General features: G+C 35.9%; 1 protein-coding gene across 1 annotated transcript in view; it reads left to right on the forward strand.

Moving 5' to 3' along the window:
- KCNH5 (potassium voltage-gated channel subfamily H member 5) overlaps positions 1-22703 on the forward strand; it is a 343994-nt gene that overhangs the window by 216882 nt on the left and 104409 nt on the right. The window contains exon 8 of the mRNA XM_037835300.1: positions 10909-11108. Coding sequence (XP_037691228.1) covers positions 10909-11108 — 200 coding nt within the window. The remainder of the gene's footprint in view (positions 1-10908; positions 11109-22703) is intronic.

Below are 22703 nucleotides of genomic sequence, written 5' to 3' on the forward strand. Positions count from 1 at the left end.
GATAGATCAGTGGTTTTGGACTCAATGTAAAATATGTAATTTTTGACAAGAACTACATAAAGGTGGGGGAATAGAGGAGTAAAGGAATGTAGTTTATGTGTCATACTGAAGTTAAGTTGGTATCAAAGAAAAACAAGATTGTTATAGACTTAAGAGGTTAAATTTAAGCCCCACAGTAAACACAAAGAAAGTATCAGAGAATATGACCATAGAGGTGAAAAGTGGAGTATGGGTTACGAGAAGTGAGGGAAGGAGCAATGGGGAGTTAAGAAATGAGTGTAGGGTTTCTGTTTGGGGTGGGGAAATTTCTGGTAATGGATGGTGGGAAGGTGATAGCACTGCAACATTCTAAATGTGATTAATCCCACTAATGGAATACTAGGGAGGGGTTGGAATGGGAAGATTTAGGCTGTATAAATGTTTCCACAAGTGAAAAAAAAAAAAAGACAGTCTAAATACATAATGACAACTAAATGCTAAGGATGATCCTGGATGGGATCTGAAGATGGAGGAGAAGAAGCTCAAAGGGACACAGATGGGACATAAGAAAAACAAAAAAGGAAATATAGAATGTAAGCTTTGTATCAATGTTGAATTTCTTGAACTTCTTAGCTGCGCTTAATGGGATTGCATAAAAGAATGTTCTTGTTCATGGGAAAGTATATGTGAATTATATTGTTTGTTCAAAGATGGGTGCAGCTTCCTCTCATATGTTCAGAAGACAGAGCAATAGATGATGGATGATAGATATGGAGGGAGGGAAAGAAAGTAATGGTGGTGTGACAGCATGTTAAAGTTGGTGGATCAGGGTATCGGGGGAGGGGGGTCGGGGTATGCTGGAGTTCTGTGTATGGGGTTTGTATTGTTTTTGCAACTGTTCCTGTAAGTTTGAATTTATTTCAAAATAAAATTAAAAAAAAAAAGAATAGCCATCGTAGTGCATACTGAAGTTATGTTGATTCTCTGATTCCTTGCACAGACTTTTACTTTGAGTTTTTAGAATTCTTTTGAATGAACAATCCAATTTTTCTCCAGCCTTCACACTTTCCCTTTCTTCCATCTTTGATGTTACATTGATTAATGTAGGTTCACAATTAACTTCCTTAAACTAAAAGATTCTTTAGGATATATAGAAAATAATATAAATAACATGGCCGTGTTATTATTGAGATTACTTTGATGAAGTTGATTGTTATAGTTATTAAAGGATTAGCCTTAAGCTAGGTGAAACCTGTCCAATATTATGCTATAATTGGCTGTTATAAAAATGGGCCTCCTATATCCCAAGTTACCTTGCTAGTTGATAGTGAATTCAAATAGTGAGTTATTACAATCAACTCATTATATTACCTGAAATTCCCCTTTCAAAATTCCAACATCCCTTAGAGGGATAGTAAATTAAGTAGTTTTCAATATTTAAAACTTATAAAGTAAGTAATGTGATGAATTTACAACAGGAAAATTGGCATAGTTCAGATATTAGATCAAATGGGGCATAGATTTAGTGAGGACTGGGAAATAAAAAATTTCTGGTGCCTAAATGGATGCCTAGAGGGTGTCTTCATATCTGGGTCACTTCAGGAGGCTCACCTGGGGAAACCAGAAGCCATCATGAGAGAGCTGGAAGGACAGTAATACTTTGAAACTAGAGCTCTGAGGTCATTGAAGATCAACTTCTTGACTTTCTTCTAAGGCCAACTGGAGCCATTTCAAATGTTTTAACAAGCTGCATGCTAAATATACAATCACAGATTGATGAATGTATCCTTCATATATATTAAATATCATTTTAAAGGTGAACTTTAGTAAATATAGATAGAAAAGGAAATGATGGTTGAAATACCTACATGGCTTTAAGGGTTACCAGAAATGTATTCTCATATCAATATTTTAAATTACTCACTTTTAGGTCAATGGCCACCGACCAAGATATGTAAAAGGCAGATAACAAGGAAAAGTTAAGTGTTGGATGTCATCATGAGCATACCCAAATGTTTAAAATATAAAGATCTTTAATAAGGAGGTAAATTGATACAGCTTGACTTAATGAACAAATAAATAAGTGCATGGGGAAAATAATGTCTCATGAGATCCAAAAAGCCTAACCTTATCAGGTAACATGGACAGCTCATAAGAGAGGAGGCTGAGTTACAATTAATTAGCTAAACATAGATTTTTGTTTGACTTTGCAAATTTCTTAACCCTGAGAGATAGACTATATTTTTATATGTGGATTTTTTTTAACTAAGAAATGGAAAAAGAATTTGAATCTGCTTTCAAATAATTTGTTTTGGGAAAAAGACTAATACTTTTCTACAGGGAGTAGTGGATGCTACTTGAGAGGAGGGATTATGCCTGTCTTTTTCATCAGTCCTAGAGTGGCTAGTATAATGGCTGGCATATAATAGATGCTCAGTATATGTCTACTGAATGCATCAATTCTTGAATCATAAGCAGTTCTAATAATAATTTTCCATCTTTGAACCTCTGTCTATTTTTGAAAATATTAAACATTCCTTCCTGGCTTTAGTGTTTATATTATAAAAGCAATAAATATTTTTTATTTTTAAATATAAAACCAGACTAAAATACTAAAAAGTGTTTTCTAAACTATACCCTCAGAGGCTCTTATGTGCTTCATATAAGGGGCTTACTAATCTCCTCCTCCAAGCGTCCCCCACTCAATTGAGAATTATTATTCCATTTTATTAGGTATTAAATTATTTTACTTGCATAAATAATCAAACTTAATGGTTTAAAACAAGAACAGCAATTTATTTTGCTTATGAATCTGCAACTTACACAGAACTAGGAGGGCATGACCCTGCAATATCCACTGGGGTGGCTTGACTGGATCTGGAAGATCCAGTTCCTAGTTGGCTGAATCACCTGGCTGGTAAACTGATACTAAAAAGCTATGCCTTATACAATCACAGACTGATGGGAAATTTCCCTTCACATTTTAACTGTTGTTATTATAAGTGGACTTTAGTGAATATAATCAGAAAGGGAAATGATGGTTGGACTACCAACATAGCCTTGTGTTATCAGAAGTGTATTCTCATGTATCAATATTTTAAATTGCCTGATCTAAGGCCAGTCTTAGCTGAGTGCTCAGTCCAGGCTATCAGCCAGTGGCCTTGATTCCTCTCTACATGGACCTCTCTAGAAGAATACTTGGGCTTCCTTACAACTAGGAAGCTAGATTCCAAGAGGAGGTATTGCAAGGGACAGAAATTGGAAGCTTCCCCTTTTCAAAGGACTGACCTCAGAGAGTGGCACAGCATCACAATTATATTCTTTTGGCCATCAGTCATCGAGCATATCTAGCTTCAAGAAGAATGGATATACCCCACTTCTCTATTAGAGGGGTGTCAGAGAATAATCTATAAGAATTATCTTCAAAATAATCACTTTGTGAGTAATAAGAAAAAATGAGACATTTTGGATAAGAAATATGTTGGCATTTATGCCAAAATTACTGACTATGAATATTATATGCTTGCAAAAATAGCTGTTATCCTAAGTCCAAAAGCCTGCAGGAGAGCATATAAAAAGTGGCTGATGACATTGTCACAAATTATTATTACTATGTGAATTGACTGTAGGGCATCTCCATCAAAGGGTCAAATTATATTACTGGCCTCTGCAAAACTAGGCCAGACCAAGCATGCACATTCAAGTTTCATGTGGAGGACAACGTCCTTCCACAATTAACTCATTGTTTATCTAAACATGGCCAGAACATGGACCCTCTTAGTTTCTAAATGTTTCATTTCCCCACCTGTCTCAATAATGTGTATTCCTCTTGTGTTTTTGTATCACTAGTCATGAGAATTTGATATGAAAAAAGAATATTTCTGAAAAACTGTTTTTTAGGTTTTTAGTGTGTGAATTTATTGGAAAAAAATTTGAACATCTACTATGTGCCAGAACTAGTGTATGTTCTGGGAGCACAGCAGTGAGCAAGAAAGACAAGGCCCATCTCTACCCTCATGGAACTTGTGTTTCTAGTAGGAGAGACAGATAATAAACAATTAATAGAAATTAAAGTGGTAATAAATAAGATCAAGAAACATAAGTCTGAGTAAGAAGTTAGAGAATGATATTGGAGGAAAGGGCTGGAGGTAGGGTGGTTGTGGAAGGCCTTTCTGATGTGTTTGTTGAGTTTTGACCTGAATGAGGAGAGAAAACAGACCAGGTGAAGATCTTGGTGATGAGTGTTCCAGGCAGAAGGAGCAGCGTGTGAAGGGTTCTGCAGCATGAATGGGTTTGGAATATTCGAACAGCATGGAGAAGGCTGGCGTGGTTGGAGCAGAGGGAGTGAGAGGAAGAGTGGAAGGAGTGCATATCAGTGAGGAGGACAGTGCTTTGATTATTTGTGGCCATGGACCATGACTAGGCTTGGATTTAAGTTTTAAGTGTGATCGAAAAGTTTTGAGTAGTGGAGAGCTGTGGTGGTTAAGTTCATGTGTCAGCTTGGCCAGATAATGGTGTCCAGTTGTTTGGTCAAGAAAGTAGTGGCCTGATTGTTACTGTGAGGATATTTCATGGATTTATATCATCAATAAGTTGATTGCCATCTATGGCTGATTACATCTGCAATCAACTAAGGAGATTGCCTTCAACAATGAGCGAAGTCTCTTCCAATCAGTTGAAGGGCTTTAAAGGAGAAGTGATGATTTCAGCAGTCAGAAGGAAGAATTTCCACCTCTACTTCAGCCAGCCAGCTTCTCCTGGGGAATTTATCGAAAACCTTCACTGGGGTTCCCAGCTTGTGGCCCGCCCTATGGAATTTGGACTTGTCCATTCTCACAGTAGCGTGAGGCAATTCCTAAAATAAATCTGATAATATTTACATAGGATAAATATACATAATATGTATCATTGGTTCTGTTTTTCTAGAGAACCCTGGCTAATGCCAAGGCCAAGATTTGCATTATATATACTTTTAAAAGTGATCATTTTTCCTATTGCATGAAAAATTAAAAGCTATTTCAGTGTTGATGATGATGATAGATACAATTTTATGGATGCTGACTCTCTACTGGACCCTTTTTTAATTGTTTCATATGTGCTATCTCATTTGAAACAATCCCTTTGTGAAGATTCTAGTGTAATTTTCAAGTTACAAGTGAGGAAATAGAAATTTGCAGAGGTAAAGTAACTAACGCAAAGACACATAGCTAGTAAGTGGCAAAGCACAAACCTTTAAAGATTATGCAAGAATGCTGGTAGAGGAAGTGAGAAGCGATTGAATTAAGGCTGTATTTTAAAGTTAACATCAACAGGAATTGTAGATGGATTAGACATAAGAGACGAATCATGCATGGATTAAAGGATGACTTTTAGGTTTTAAGTATGAGCAACCAGGCAAATTGCTTTACCATTTACTGAGATGAAAGTGCCCTTGGCTGTTGGAAGGGGGCATTGTAAATTAAGTATTATTTTTCTGGACTTTAGGTTCAAATACATATTAGACATCCAAGAAGATATGCTTGCCTATAATTCAGGGGGGAGGTCAGGCCAATGGTATTATTTTGGGAGTTAGCCGCATAGAGTTTCTACTGAGATCAGTTTCCCTCATTGCGTGTCATGCCCTAGGGGATCTCTCATTAAAGATGTGATCATTCATCCCATGAATGCAGACTGTAATAGGCAGAACTGTTTTTCCTTGTTGTGGAACATGATATTTGCTCTCACTATCTTTTTTGAAATGTTTTCAGTATTAAATGTAGAAAATATTTTAAAATAGGAAGTGTTTTCTCTTTTTTTTTAAAAAATGCATAGATGTTATTACTCTATATATATGATACAGTTTTATAGAACTATACACCAAAACAAAAAAAGAGTACTTGTAAAAAACTGGTGAAGATCTGAATAAGGTCTATTATATGGTTAACTGTATTGTGCCTTTGGCAATTTCCTGGTTTTGATAAATTACTGTATTTATGTAAGTTGTCACCTTTGAGGGAAGTTCAGTATGCATGCATGGTTTTTTTTTTTTACTGTTTTTCCAACTTTTTGTGGGTCTAAAATGATCTAAAAATAAAAGTTAAGATATACTTGCAAGGTATGACACTGTTACAGAGGGTTAACAACAGAGTGGTATATGAAAAAACTACCCATTATATATTAAAGACTATATTTAATAGGAATATCTTACCAACACTACAGGGATGATTAATTAGCAACTGATAAGAACTCTGGGATGTATTACGTTATGATAATTGTTTAAAGATGAGAGTGATGATGATTGTACAACTAAGTGAAGATAATGTAAGAAACTGACTGTTTAGCTTGGGATAGAATATATATTAAGTGAAATTAGGAACACGCTACTTAATAAATCAAGACCTCAACTTGAGGCTTGCTCTTGGAAAACTTTGGTCTGTAAATGGGGGGCTGATCCCTCCTGTAATTATGCCAAAGAGGCACCTCCAGGGAACATCTCTTGCTGCTCAGATGTGGACTTTCTCTCTCTCAGCCCAACTTAGCAGATAAATTCATTAACACCCCCCACCCCCACCACCACCACATCACACACACACAAGGGACATGACTCCCAGGGAAATGAATCTTCCTGGCAACATGGCACATGACTCCCAGGAATGAGCCTGGCCCTGGCAGTGAAGGATTGAAAATGCCTACTTGACCAAAAGGGGGAAAAAAAGAAAGACAACAAGCTGAGTTCACACTGGCTGAGAGATCCCAAATAGAGCCAAGAGGCTGTCCTGGAGGTTTCTCTTATGTAAGCTCCAGCTAGACATCCCAAATGCCCACAGTAAGCCATGCCCTTACCAAAAGTAGTCCCCAAATACCTAAGTCCCTACCTGAGATACTGTAAAATATTCACTCACTAAGTTTTATCTTTTAGAAAGTTAAATCCACCAGAGTGTTCCTATGCCAGAGAAGTCCTAAATCCAGAAGCAACAGCCTCTTTAAGAACAACAATCAGAAGCAGCCCCTTCCCCATAGTGTCCACATTCCCTTTGAACAAGTTAGGGTGCTCAATGCCTAGACACCCCTGAAGATAGAGAAAGAGATTAAGTGAGAGGAAGGGGTAGTAACAAACAAAATAAAATTTAACAAAGGTCTATGAATACTGAAACTTTATATAAATATATATATATATGTATATATATTTATTTGGATGCTGGGGTGTTGGAATAGCTGGAAGGAGGTAGATGACATAGTAGAACTACCCTATGGCATCCTTTGAAATTTGCTCTATAGCTACTCATTGGATTTTGCTTTGAAAGTCTTTACCTTTCTGTATATACCCTATGTTGCATAATAAGGAAAGAACTGAAACTGTGGGACTGTAACCTGTAACAATTTTTGAAATTACCTATATAAGTGCTTATTGAGCTATACATCAAAAGTTAACACCTTCTTGTATGCATGTTATATTTTACAATGATGGAAATAGCTGAAGTTTTGGAACTGTGACCCATGCCATTCTTTGAAATTTGGTAACTACTTGTTGAATGGTACTTTGAAAGTTTTCACTGTTATGTATGTATGTTAAAGTTCACAATAAAAAATGCATAAAATGTTAATATATATGTATATATACATATGTATGACTTTCTTACTTTACATCATGATTCATATAGGTACAGATGCATATATAGAGATTCATTTATATATGAATCATATATATGAATTCATACATATGTATAAGATTCATACATATATATGAATCTCTTACTTTACATCATCACCTTGTTTAGTCACAAAGACCCAATATAGGATACCACACTCACATGAAAATGGAAGGCAGGAGTGGCTATATTTGCAATATGCCAAACTTATTGAGATATTGATTGTGTCCTTCATTTATTAGTGCTGAAACTTTTAATACATTGGCAGATTTTTTTCATTTCTTAGTGCTTTCCCTTTTCATGTGAGTAAAATGTATTTTTTCATGCATGTTTAATATACCCAAGAAGGTGAAATGTGTGGTAATTTGTTAAACTAAAAGTCAGTATTGAGACACCTTGGCAAAGGTAGAACTATTGCAAGCATTATGTGTAGCCAAACAAGTTAAACATATCAAAATAATAGGTAGTTCTGTGATACTCATTGGCAACTTATACTAGCTGGGCATGATTAGAAATTATGATTCCATATACCAAAGCTAAATGCTTGTAAGAGGGGGACATAAGAGAGGGGTATGGAACGCTTGGCATTGGTACTGTTGTCTGACTTTTTTATTCTACTTTAGTTTAATTCTATCTTTCCTTTGGTTGCTTTTCAGCTGTCTTTTTTCTTTCTTTCTTTTTCTTTTTCTTTGGCTCTACCTTCTTTGACTCTTCCTCCTTTGTGGAAGAAATGAAGATGCCCTTATATAGATAGTGGTGATGGTGGTGAATGCATAAATATGTGACTATACAGGGAGCCATCAATTGTTTATTTAGGGCAGAATGCATGGTGTGTGAACAAAACCTTCTCAAAAAAAAAAAACAGGTTGATGAAGAAACCTTGAGGGCCCTATATTGAGTGACATAAGTCAGACACATAAGGACAAATATTGTATGCTCTCACTGATATGAAATAATTAGAATATGTAAACTCATAGACATGAAATTTAAGTTTCCAGGATATAGAATGAGGCTAAAGAATGGGAAGTGGTTGCTTATTATGAGCAGAATGTTGAACTAGGTTGAACTTCAGTGTTTGGAAATGGATGGAGGTGAAGGTAGCACGTTATTGTGAGAATAACTAGCAGTGCTGAATGGTGTGAGGATGTGGTGGAAAGGGGAAGCTTAGAGTCACTTATCAACACCAGAAGGAAAGTTGGAGGTTAAAATATGGGAATGTATAAAACAGTTAATCTTGTGGTGGACAATGTCCATGATTAACTTTACAAATACTGGAAATCTCTTTCATGAACTAGAACAAATGTATGACACTATAACTAGAAGTTAATAATAGAGGGGTATATAGGGAAAAATAGCTATTGCAAACTATGTACCACAGTTAGTAGTATTTTAACATTCTTTCATCAACAGTAACAAATGTACTATACCAATACTATGAGTCAATAACGGAGGGTGTGTGGTTAGGGGTATGGGAGGCTTTGAATTTTCTTTTTTTGTTTTTGTTTCTTTTCTGGAGTAATGAAAATGTCCTAAAAATTGAAAAAAAAATTAACTGTTGAGATGAATGCACAGCTGTATGATGGTACTGTGGGCAACTGATTGTACACTTTGGATCTTTGGATGATTGTATGGTATGTGAACAATCTCAATAAAATTAAATTAAAAAATATCATGATTGCAGCATTATTTCATTAACCCTTATAACACTCATTATTTTAAAAAAACATACATTGTGTTTATTTCTCTTTTCTGAATATGTGAAATTCCATTTTTATTACATGATTCTTCTATCTTTAATTTGTTCACGTTATTCCACATGTTAGCCTTTCTTAATACCAACAAAAGTGGAATCAAGATGTTAAGTCTGTTACCTCTATTTGTTAAAAGTTAATTTTCAAAGATTTAAAGACCCAGATGAGAAATGCCAGCATTCTATTCCTCCTACTCAGTTTAACCAAAATATCATCTATCTTAAAATTTGCCCTTCACTGACATCAAAATCCCTAAATAAAAGCAAAAGCTGACTAAATGCCTATAAAATAATAGCTCTCAGTTGTGAAATTATAATTTGTCATACTCAGAGGAGAACAACTGCTCTTGAAAAAACAAATGGTTTTCTAAAAAAGGTATTTTAAGGATTTTACTTTGCTTCACTAGCTTGATTTTATAGCATTTCCATCAAATGGGATTTGGTTAATGAAACTGGAGAATGAAACAGCCCATACAGTACCTTGTGTAGAGGATTCATTTTTCAAGGGCTTGGAGAATGTAGGATGGAAGTGATCCTTGTCTGATATTGCACTTATTTGTGTAAAGCTTATGCCTATGATTACTAAATATTTTGCTTACTGAAGTTGATGGTAACAATAAGGGGAATAAAGTACTATCCTCTTTCCGAAAGAGCTGTTAACACCAAAGTGAAACCACAGAGGTGGGTGCAGGATGTGGTGTGCAATTAGAGCTGTGTTCAGTTTGGGTTGAACTCAACTACCTCAAGTGCTTTAGCAGTATCTGGTCAGCATTATTGCCTGATCAGATCTGGAGAGAGAATTGGTAAATTGTGGGCTATAGGAAAGGAGGCAGCAGTCAGGGGCATTTAAAAACCATATCCCAATCATAAGTCCCTGTAGATGAATAACAGTGGTCAACAAATTGGCTTCATTCTTAATTAAAATGATGGAATTGAGAAACTTATATTCACTGAGAGACAGGTGTGACTTTAATAAGAATTTCCAGGCATTCCCTAAGTTTTAATTTAGCTCTTAATTCCAACCTTGTTTCTCTCCAGAACTTTCTAAAAATGGAACACTTCAATTTGTCTCTACTTCCATATATTTCTGATGTTCCATCAAAATGTTTATAAGCAGGGAAGAATTCCAAAATCTGGAAGGAACAAGAAGTGAGAAGGAGCATACATTTCTAAACTGAATCATCAATCCTTGGAATACTTAAGATAATTAGGCTTCATTCAGGAAGAGTAGGCTGGAGAATAACTTTAATCATAAAGCTAGAGTTTCTTAGGAAAAATGAAAACTTTAGGTCTGATTCTTCACAGACACTGTGAACCAGTCACATGTTTTTCCACATGATCTAGAGTGGTGCATGCTTATAAAATCATGTTTATAAAACTGAATGCTAACATTTACTGAGTGATTACAGGTGCCAGGCACTCTTTTAAGTTTTAACCCCTACAAGTTGATAAGGGTAACTGTGTCAAATTATTTATTGACTTGGCCAATATTCATATTATTTTTTTCCTTCTGGGATATTTGTTTTATTTTCATAATTTCTTCTCTTTCAGCTCTTCTTTATGCAACTATTTTTGGAAATGTTACCACAATTTTCCAGCAAATGTATGCCAACACCAACCGATACCATGAGATGCTGAATAATGTACGGGACTTTCTGAAACTCTATCAGGTCCCCAAAGGCCTTAGTGAGAGAGTCATGGATTATATTGTGTCAACATGGTCCATGTCAAAAGGCATTGACACAGAGAAGGTATGGGTTGTTATTATTATTATTTTATTTATTTTCTGTTTCAACAGTGTTTTCAGATGCATGCAGACTTCCCACTCAACACACAATACTTCTATAACTGCTTCATAAATGATACTCTATTTCATAAGTTACCTATCAATCAAGCACATTTGTTGAGTGATTAGAAGGTGAAAAGCACTCAACCATTAATCATCAATTAGAACTAGTCATGACACTTAATTTAGAAAATGTAGTTCCTGAAAACAACTAATTACTCCATTTCCCTAAAACAGTCTAATTACTACTCCCAGTAATTTGCTGTTTTCCTCTGGAACTCTAAGAATGCTGCCATTTCTCCACTAGATTTCATTCTTGATATCTCCTTTGATTTTTTGCCCATTTTAAAATTAGAAATAAACTGTCCACTTAAATTTCTCCCCTACCTCTCTCATGTACCAAGCACCTGGTGGCTCTTTATCTTCCCTTTCCCTTACATTTGTCCTTAAAATAGATGCCTCTCTGCCCTTTCACCTGACATCTCTCATTTCTTCCTTGACTTCCATGAAATCTCTTCTAATTTTTCCCATCCATGTTATATTTGAGATAAAGAAAGACCCAAAGTCCTCCTTACAATAAAAAATTTTTTCCCACTTCCTACACTGACTGATTCACATCAAATATAGGGGATGACAAAAAGGGCTTGAGCACAGGAGAAAACTAATCAAGTTATTTTACTTTATAAGCCTTATTGAGAATATTATTTTTAGATACTGAGTTTTGACATATGATTATCAGGCAGTGTATTCCCTTCCTTGCTATTTCCCACAAACTTCTTTTAGTCTTCTGATGTTGACTTGTGTTTTCTCTTTAAGACCTGCTCAGCAAACATTTTTCAATGTCAAAGGGAAAGAGCAAAGTACATGTTTGGTTAGAGGGGTTCTGTGAAACCGAAAGTAAATAGTTTGAAGCCAGAGCAGATATTGTTAGGGGTAGATGATGGAAACGAGGTGTCTGGAATGGACATGGAATGTAAGAGCTGAGGGAGAGAAGCATTCAGAGGGTATACAGGGGAGATGCTATGGGGTAGATACATGGAAGAGTCATGAAAGGGAGTGAGGTTTGCTTTCCTTTCAAAATGCTCTTCTTTACAAGATACAGCATGACTCATAGTTTAGTGGCTACTTAAAATGAATGCATGACTAAAATATACTTGGGTTAATAATAGAGAGAGTATCCAAAGAAGGAAGAGAATCGTCCTCTGGGATGAAAGTGAGAATAACAGAGTTTAAGTCTTCAAATACAAGAATTCCTTTGACACCCATTAAAATGAAATTGAGATCAAGAGGCAAACTCCTGCCTTGCCAATTACCATCTCATTCAGAAGCTTTTCCTTCCAGAAAATACAATGGGTTCACATGGTAGTTGACAAAAAATATCATTAAAATAATATCATGGCCTCTTACATATTAGAAAAAAGCCTCACCCAGGCATATATATCAGAGATCCAGTACATGGCACATTTTTGAATCCCTGTTTTGCATATTCCCAGAGCCGATGAGATTCTCTTCAAACCTCCCCTTGAGGACCTGCTAAACTGCCTGATTCATGATTTAATTAGTGTGGGATAGCATGGAGTGTGTTTGGAGTGCACACACCATGTAGCAGGGAGCAATTTCTGGACCCCTACTATTTTACCTATTTGCCACACATTTTTGTTTTTGGTTCACTTGTTCATCTTTTGTGGTCACAGAAATATGATTCTAATTAGTAGAGTGATTGACCAGGGAAAATAGAGTAATAGAGGAAAATACGGGAAGGCTAATATGGAAGGTGAAATGCAAATTCAATTCAAATGAGAACAAGTTTTAAAAGAACATTTAAAATTGCTTAAAAGTATTGGCATTTGGATAAGAAAAGAACATAGATGTGCCTCTTGACTGAGTGGGGAATCCTTGGTGTAGTTTTTGTCTAATAGGAGAGGCAGATTTAAATAACTGTGGCAAATATGGAAGTTAGGCTGTGCATGTGTAAAACATATTTGGAGGTTCTAATTTAATATGGCAGCAAACTACCCATGCCAGTATTGATTTATCCTAGCCTTTTAAGAAAATCACCACACGTATTCATAAAATTGGCTGCAACATTACTGTAAGAGAAGAAACGACATATGCCAATGTCTGGGTTTGGAAAGGGGCTGTGGAGATTCTGACTAATTGCATCATCAATGAGGATGAATTTTCAAAAGCTCATTCTTAGACTACACACCATATGCTATGCTGAACAAGAAGAAAACAAAAATTGGCATCCTACTTTCTGGTTTAGTAGGGAACCTAGCAACCAGAGCAGAAGGCTCATATTCCTGTTAGACATTCATTCATTTAACAAATAGTGTACGTAACATATACCTTTAAAATACAATAATTAGTGAAGTATAGACAAAAGAATTAGTAGCCAAAAAAAAAAGAGGGAATGCTTAGAACTAGACCTCAATATACATAAGAACTTAATACATGGAAATGATATATTTAATATAATTATAAAATGACCCAAACATTTAGGAAGATATTTAATGAAAGTCTCACCACAAGGCCTAACATAAATGTCAGAAGGACTGAGAGTTAAATGTAAAAAAATAATAAATCATAAACTATTAAAAATGTGACTATATTTAACTTGTCTTTGTAAATATTAAAGTAATGGCATAAATAATGAAGTAACTGATTAATAAATTATAAAAAATGTAAAATTTCTCACACCAGAAAGCCACGAAGTGAAAATGATATAAAACATTTGTAATAAATATCTCAAAAGGGTTAATTACCTTAATATGTAAAATGATTTTATAAATTAATAAAAAAGATTAGAATACCTGGGAAGAAAAATTAGCAAAGCAAATTGATAGGTTATTGATAGGAAACAAATTACAAGTTACTAACAAATATACCCCCAAAAAGCTTATTTTCCTTTGTAACGAAGAGTAAAAATTGAAACAAGAAACCGTTGTCAAATGGACAGAATGAAGCCCAATTTTAGGAAAAAATCTAGAGTAGTATCCTGGGAGATGTATAAATTGTTAGAGCATTTCTGGAAAGCAATTTGAACATGATTATATTCTAAATGTTGGGGTATCCCAGAACTCAGTCCTCTCTTGTGGCTTTAAAAACATAAGCTAGCACCATCCAGATTATGTACTCATCTTGGATCTCTTTTCTGAACTACAGACTCTCCTATCCGACTGCAAATCATGTCCAATGAGGTTGTCCCAAACTGAACTGCTAATCATTTCACATAAACCTGCTTCACTGACCATCTTACCCAGTGTGGTTATTGGGAACTCCACCTTTCAGTTGCTCAGGACAAAACCTCTCACATTTAAATCTCCACTAAATCCTGTTGGCCTGATCTCCACTTCTTGTAGCCTCCATTGCTGTCACATGGTCCAAGTCATCATCATATCTTACCTGGGTAATTGTAATAGCCAACTGGTCCCCTGCTGTGCTCTCAACCTTGACTCCCTGTTCCCAACACAGCAGCCAATGAGCATATATAGCTTTCATGATAAAAATGTTCTATACCTATCTATCTATCTATCTATCTTCTATCATCTAATTATATATTCATCTATACTTCAGGCTTTTTGATAAGATTCATTGATTCTGTCTGTTAAAATACAGATGTGGAAAAAGAACATGAGAGGTTGATGACAGTAATCCTATAAAATCTGTAATTGCAGTTACAATATTAGAAATATGGAAGCGATCAAATCAATTAAACACTAGCTGGGATATACACTTTACTTGGCTTTAGTAAACAGCCTATGAATTTTAGCAATCATCCTGTGTATAACATCTGAGATTTCTGTTAGTCATCCTTCCTCCAGTAAGCCAAACACTTTACCTCACTATGTTTCTTATCTCACATTTTGTTGATAGCTTCTTTCAAATACTTTATTAATGGCAGTTGTTAGCAGATTTTAACTATGATTATACGCCAGAAAGAGATAAAAATATAATGTATGAAGCCAAATGTCTGTTCCAATGCATCTCTTCTCTCGTTAATTCTAAAACAGCTATATTTTTTCAGTTGCTAGTACAATGGAATTTAATGATGCATTGCAGCTAATTAGAGTAAAACCTTTCCCCCCAATTACTGAGATTTCCTTCTATCATTTCCACATATTTAGTTTTATAGATTTTTCAAATTCAGCTTTAACCCACAAGCAAATTAATCACTGTAATTTAATTCAGCCTTAATTTGCCTTATGTGAATAATGCCTTCTCTAATACAAATCATGGCATTAGAATCTGTTCTGACATGGAGACTGTAGCCTTTTTATCATGATGGGTTGCCTTAGGCAATATTTTTTTTTAACATACAGAACAGTGGCTAGATTAATTTTATTTAGTTGAAAATATTTTATCGACTCCTAATTACTATGTTGCTTTAGTTTCTTTTTAAATTTACCAAAATCCTTCCTCTGGGCTTTGCTAGTTGCTAACATTCTGTGCTTTTAAAAGACTGAGAAATGGGTGGAATGAGTGAGGATTTAAAAGGAGAAGGGAGGATTATAGAAAAAAATAGAAGGGATGATGGTTAAAGCTCAGAAAATCTATCCTGCAGTTTGAAGTGACTTTAATGGGAAATAATTCAAATGAAACAAATGGCTGAGGACTTTTTATTTTCAGCTTTTTGGACCTTATGAAAAATGTACAATCTGAATAACATTCTGTAGACCACTTATTTCTGATTATACTGGATTTCTTTTCCAGCTTCTTTTAGAGGGAGAAGCTTAACCCTACAATTTTTGGTTTTTAGGCCTATTTTTTTTTTCAACATGTAGCTTCAAAAATATCAGTTAAAAAGCTCTCTCTGGTCTTCATTTCTTATTTCGTGTGTGTTTTGTAATAACTATGAAGTATATTATCAGGAAGATGCTATTATATGAAATATTCAGGCAGAATTATGCCTTTAGAATTTAAAGAAATTGAGATTTTGAATATTTCTAGGTCTTCAATTATTTTTTCAATCAAATCTATCACAGAAGCACATAACTTATTTGAAATACAGTAGGCAATACTTTTTTTTCTACAAGTTAAAGTAAATCTCTTTTAGTTACTTTACTTTTATATGTTTTTTAAAATTTGGACAAGTACATCTAAATATATTTTTTTGAATTTCCAAATGTAAAAATGGGATAACATTGTCATGTCTGACATCATTTTCTTGAGTCAATATTTAAATACTGCAAGAGGTTCCTATGGCAATGGACAGTTGAACTTAAGAGGGAAGACCTGAGACTTCCCAAGAAGAGCTCACAGGCAGATGTGCTATGTCATAAAAGTTATGTAAATATGTACACATGAATATAGTAAAGTGACTTGAAGTACTTGAAATAATGTAAGAAATATTCTGTTTATTTGGGGTTGCTATAGATAAAGGGTGAAAATATGGGCAATGCATAGAAGTTAAATGAAGTTGGATTTTAGAGCACCGTAATGGAGAAGTTTTTAACAAGTAAAGATAGTTAAAAATGGAACAGGGTATCTGCTTCAGGAGGAAATTAATTCCCTGTCAGCAAACGCTTCAGACACATAGGTAAAACGTAGTACTTGATGAACTTGCAGGTCCTGACATGATAATTACATGGTAATTGTGTCTAAATTATTTGGATTATTATTGAATATCATATCTCATTTATAATTAGGACACCTATATTTAAGGGATACTGTATAAAAATAGTGCTAGAATAAAATTCTGTAATCATTCAACAGTTATTTTCCACCAACTTTCTCTTAGTACGTCTAAGTCCTATAGTTTTACAAATGAAACTAACTGGCTTTTCCAAGATTATAGAGCAAATACTAGCTTAAAAATTATTAAGACCCAGAATCCCTGGTGGGGATAAGCCAGGCATGTGGGACAACTAGGGTGCTTCTCCTGTGATCTATTTTTTTTTTTAATTTTATTTTGAAAATAAATTCAAATTCAAAGTTATAGGGACAGTTGTAAAAACAATACAAGCCCCATACACAGAACTCCAGCATTCCTGACCCCCCTCCCCCGATACCCTGATCCACTAACTTTAACATGTTATCACACCACTATTTCTTTCCCTCCCTCCCTCCTTCCCTCCCTCTCTCCCAATCTATCATCCATCATCTATTGCTCTGTCTTCTGAACATATGAGAGCTAGCTGCACACATCCTTGAACAAACACTATAATTCACATATACAATTCCCGTGAACAAGAACATTCTTTTATGCAATCCCATTAAGCGCAGCGAAGAAGTACAAGAGATTCAAAAATGATACAAAGCATACATTCTATATTTCCTTTTCATTATGTCTCAACTGTGTCCCTTTGAGCCTCCTGTCCTCCATCCTCAGATCCCATCCAGGTTCATCCTTGGCATTCAATTGTCATCTGTTTAGACTGTCTTTTTTTTTTTCCTCAATTGTGGAAACATATATACAGCCTAAATCTTCCCATTTCACCCCCTCCCTAGCCTTCCACTAGTGGGATTAATCACATTTAGAATGTTGTAATGCTATCACCTTCCCACCATCTATTACTAGAAATTTCCCTTCACCTCAAACAGCTACCCTACATTCGTTTCTTAACTCCCCATTGTTCCTTCCCCCATTTCTCTTAACCCATACTCTACTTTTCGTCTCCATGGTCATATTCTCCGATAATTTCTTTGTGTTTACTGTGGGGCTTAGAATTAAACTTTGAAATCCATAACAATCTTGTTTTTCTTTGATACCAAATTAATTTGAATAGGACACATAAACTATGTTCCTATACTCCCCCATTCCCCCGCCTTTATATAATTCTTGTCAAAAATTACATATTTTACACTGAGTTCAAAACCACTGACTTGTCATTAGAGTTTGTGTATTTTGTATCAGGTAGGAAGTAAATAGTGGAGTTACAATTCAAAAATTATTGACTTCTATTTGTATTCCATTGTGGTCAGAGATTGTGCTTTGAATATGTTCAATTGTTTTTGTTTGTTTGTTTGTGTGTTTAATTTATCGAGGCTTGTTTTATGTCCCAGCATATGGTCCATTCTGGAGAAAGATCTGTGATCACTGGAGAAAAATGAGTATCCTGGTGATTTGGGATGTAAGGTTCTATATATGTCTGTTAAAATTCTCTATATCTCTTTCTCCTTTCTTTGTTTCTCTGTTGGTAGGGCTGCCTTTAGTATCTGAAGTAGGGCAGGTCTTTTATTGGCAAACTCTCTCAGTATTTGTTTGTCTGTGAAAAATTTAAGCTCTCCCTCAAATTTGAAGGAGAGTTTTGCTGGATAAAGTATTCTTGGTTGGAAATTTTTCTCTCTCAGAGTTTTAAATATGTCATGCCACTGCCTTCTCACTTCCATGGTGGCCACTGAGTAGTCACAACTTAGTCTTATGTTGTTTCCTTTGTAGGTGGTGAATTGCTTTTCTCTTGCTGCTTTCAGAACTTGCTCCTTCTCGTCAGTATCTGAGAGTCTGATCAGAATATGTCTTGGAGTGGGTTTATTTGGATTTATTCTATTTGGAGTTCATTGGGCATTTATGCTTTGTGTATTTATATTGTGTAGAAGGTTTGGGAAGTTTTCCCCAACAATTTCTTTGAATACTCTTTCTAGACCTTTACCCTTACTCTTCCCCTTCTGGGACACCAGTGAGTCCTAAGTTTGGACGTTTTATTTTATCTGTCGTATCCCTGAGATCCATTGTGATTTTTTTCTATTTTTTTCTCCATTCTTCCTTTTGTTCTTTCATTTTCTGTTCTGTGGATTTCTAGGACACTGAGGTGTTGTTCAGCTTCCTCTAGTCTTGTATTGTGAATATCCAGAGTCTTTTTAATTTGGCCAACAGTTTCTTTTATTTCCATAAGATCTTCTATTTTTTTATTTACTCTTGCAGTTTCTTCTTTATGCTCTTCTAGGGTCTTCTTGATGTCCCTTTTATCCTGTTCCATGGTCTTCTTCATGTCTTTTATATCATGTGCCATGTTTTCATTCCTCGATTGTGATTGTTTGATTAATTGTGCCAAATGCTGTGTCTCTTCTGATATTTTGAATTGGGTGTTTGGGATCGGGTTCTCCATATCGTCTGGTTTTATCATATGCATTAAGATTTTCTGTTGTTTTGGCCTCTTGGCATTTGCTTTGCTTGATAGGGTTCTTTTATATTGTAAAAAAAAAAAAAAAATACCAATCTAATTTTTCAGAAATACAAGTTGGTGGCGTACACTTTCTCCAACTAACCAGCAGATGGCGTCTGCGAGTCACCTATACCCCTCAAGTCAGTTCTCCCCAACTCAGCCTCTGTGGTGTGTGGGGAAATGAGTTTTGTGGGGTTCAATTGGTGAACTCAGTTTGGGTTTGTTGTTGGAGCTGTCTGCCCTGAATGTGGTTCGTGTGTCTGGGTGGTCAGGGAGGCAGGGCCGCTTTAGTATTCAAACCTCCCAGGTGTTTCCAGAGATTCAAGTCTGTTGCAAGAGTCTAAGCCTTCATTTCAGTTTTGCCCCAGCTTTTCTCTGTCACTGACCCACAAGCCACCAGCATTGACGTGGCGTCCCTGGGTTTTCTGAGCTGGCCCCTCTTCTCAGCTGTGATCGTCCAGGACCTCTGCTAAGGGAAGGCTGTGCTATGTCACTAGTGTGCATCATCCCTCAAGGGAAGCCCCGGGCCGCCGGACTGTGCAGGGGCACTCCCAGCCTGATGCAAAGATTAGCCTATAATTCTTGACTGGTGTAAGTTCTGACTGAAAGGCAGGTAGTAGAGCTGGGCCCCACCCCTTTCCTCTTAGAGAAGATAGATACTCTAGCGGGAGGTCATTAGCATTTCAATGGTCTCTCTCTGCCTGTGCCACACCCCTGTCTGGGTCACAGAACTGGGAACTGAAAATGGCTGAGGCTTTCTCCACTGAGTCAAAAAAGGAACAGAGCTAGTCTGAGGTGACCCTCCGGCTTTCCAAGGTTAGTCGTCACCCAAAGCCTCTGTCTACTTGGGGATTCATACCTCTGGAGAGCAGTTCACACTCGCTAATTAAAACCCCAGCTGGAGCTCAGCTGAGCTATATTTGCTTGCTGGGAGAAAGCTTCTCTCTGGCTCCACGAGGCTTTGTAGCTTGGGCTGTGGGGGAGGGGTCTCCCGATTTGGATCCGCAGTTCTTACTTACAGATTTTATGCTGTGATCTCGGGCATTCCTCCCAATTCAGGTTGGTGTATGATGAGTGGGCGGTCACTTCTGTCCCCCTGCAGTTATTCCAGATTATTTACTAGTTGTTTCTGGGTTTTTTTAGTTGTTCCAGGGGAATTACTTAGCTTCCACTCCTCTCTGTGCTGCCATCTTAGATCTGTCTCCTGTGATCTTTTAAAATAATCTGTTGAGCAAGAGAGACTATGCCTGGTCTGGCATTATAAGAAACTGTTTTTCAACCTGCTGTGTGAAGGCATTATGCCCCAAATATCTGAAAACTGCAACTTCTCTATCTGTACCTAAGCCTGGTAAGGGAATTTTACTATTATCACATCCATATATGCTGCTCAGTTGTTACCTACTGAATGGAATATTATGAAGGAATCATTCAGAGATATTGTTGGCATTTCTCTTTTCTAGATGGCTTATAGAGCTTATTGGAAAATGTTGGTTTTTGTCTGACATTTCAATTTTATTTTTCTTTCTCATAACGGAAGGTAACTAATGTCTAAGGACTGATTAGCAACATAATAAGTAGACTATAACTTTCAGTAATATTTTCAGTAATAGTATTTTGGAACATTCAAGTGTATACTTTAGTGTGATTTGGCTTTTGGCATAGTTTTGAGTGCTTCAAGGCAAGCTTTATATTACTAGACAATATAATTATTAATCAACATTTTGTGGGTCAGATATTAGGCAGTGTTATTTTTCACTAGTAATGATAGGGAGGCATTGCATGATTTAAGTTAAATCCTGAATGCTCCAAATCTCTTTAGGAATAGCATTTAGTGCATCCTTTTTATGCACCATCTTGAAAGTAGCTTGGCACAGTAGTGTGGACTAGTTTGTACTTCATTTTCTTGCCATTCTGCCGTTAGTCTCTGTGGAAGGTCCTAAGGAAGCATATGAATGAGAAGAATGAATGAGAAGTTGTCCACAAAGGATAATGAATGGTTTGCTCAGTAGCCTCCCTTTGTCCAGATGGTTGGCATTGGCTTACACACTTGTATCATCACATCTACAATGAAGATGAAACTATCCACCTTACTGAATTGGCTGAAAGATGAAACGTGCCTACATAGTACTTGCATGAGGTAGATAATAAGTGCCACAACATTATAGGATCATTGCGGTTATAATTTATTTCTTCCATAAACTACAAAAACTAGATTATGCCTGGCGACATTTTTAAGGTTAGTCTTTGCTCAGTATTCAGTGAGCATTTTTGTTTTTAAATGTAGATGAAAATAGAACATCAATTAGGGAGTAATTTGGATGAATAAAATATGTCTATATATGTACAGATTGAACACAAATACACATATATATTTTAGGTTTATCTCTTTCAAACTCCTTCTAGAGTAAAGCTGCAGTGATGGCCATTGAAACACCTGTTTTGAATGAAATCATAGTGTGTTCTACAATTTTTTCAGTTTATTAGATAAATGTAGGAATATGCAGATTGTTGGTTTGTATAAACTGGACTTTTTTTTAAAAGATAGTTCCATTTTCTTGATTGTTGCTATTGTTGGTGTTGTTATTTGATTGTTTTTTCTTTTTCTTCCAGGACATTGGGGCTTTCTAGTTTCTACTTATATTTCTATCTCTTTCCCAGTTTTTATGATTAAAAAAAGAAGAAGAAGAAAAAGAGGCCGGTCTTTTGGCTTAGGCTACTTGCTTTTGAGTTTAGATTCATTTGTATTCTATGAAGGTTTGAAATGCCACTTTTAGCTCCTTTACTAGTAGTGCCAAATAACCATAGGCATCTCTGGCACAGCAGAAGGTAGCAAGACAGTGGAGAAAAATACAGTGAATAGATTAAGGAGGAAGGAAAAATTGTTATGTAACAAAGTGATTTCTCTGGTTGTTCTCTGCCAGTTGCCTGAGTTGCTGCTCCATGGCCTTTTCTTTGCATGGTCCTGGACTGAAACTGTGGTGCAACTTGACCACTGTCTCTAAATTTGTTTTTATAAGATTCTTGACCTGTCTTCAGACCTTCAGGCATTCTCTTCTTTTCTCTCATTAGCATTATTCCTCTTTTCTTTGTGTCTCCAACGTTCTTGAGGAAATCTTCACTACCCTCATTTCTGCTGGGGCATTCTCAGAGAGAGGAAACATCAATTGAGGAAGGATCTATATTGTGGTGGAATTATATTAATAGGAAAATAACCATCCTTTTAAATTTGCATCCATATAAAAGGAGACATAGTCTTGTAGCTGTTGCTATAGAGTGGTAAATAAAAATAAACACAATTCCTGTTCTTGTGTTGCTCACAGTCTAATTGGGTAGGAAGGATTTAAAACAAATGACCACGGAGATAAACTGCATGATTCCAAACTGTGATGCTTCAAATAGCAATGAAGGAAACCATGCAAGATAATAAAGGTGGGGGGAAGATCTAAGTTAGATTG

Source organism: Choloepus didactylus, chromosome 4 (assembly GCF_015220235.1).
Source record: "Choloepus didactylus isolate mChoDid1 chromosome 4, mChoDid1.pri, whole genome shotgun sequence".
NCBI lineage: Eukaryota > Metazoa > Chordata > Mammalia > Pilosa > Megalonychidae > Choloepus > Choloepus didactylus.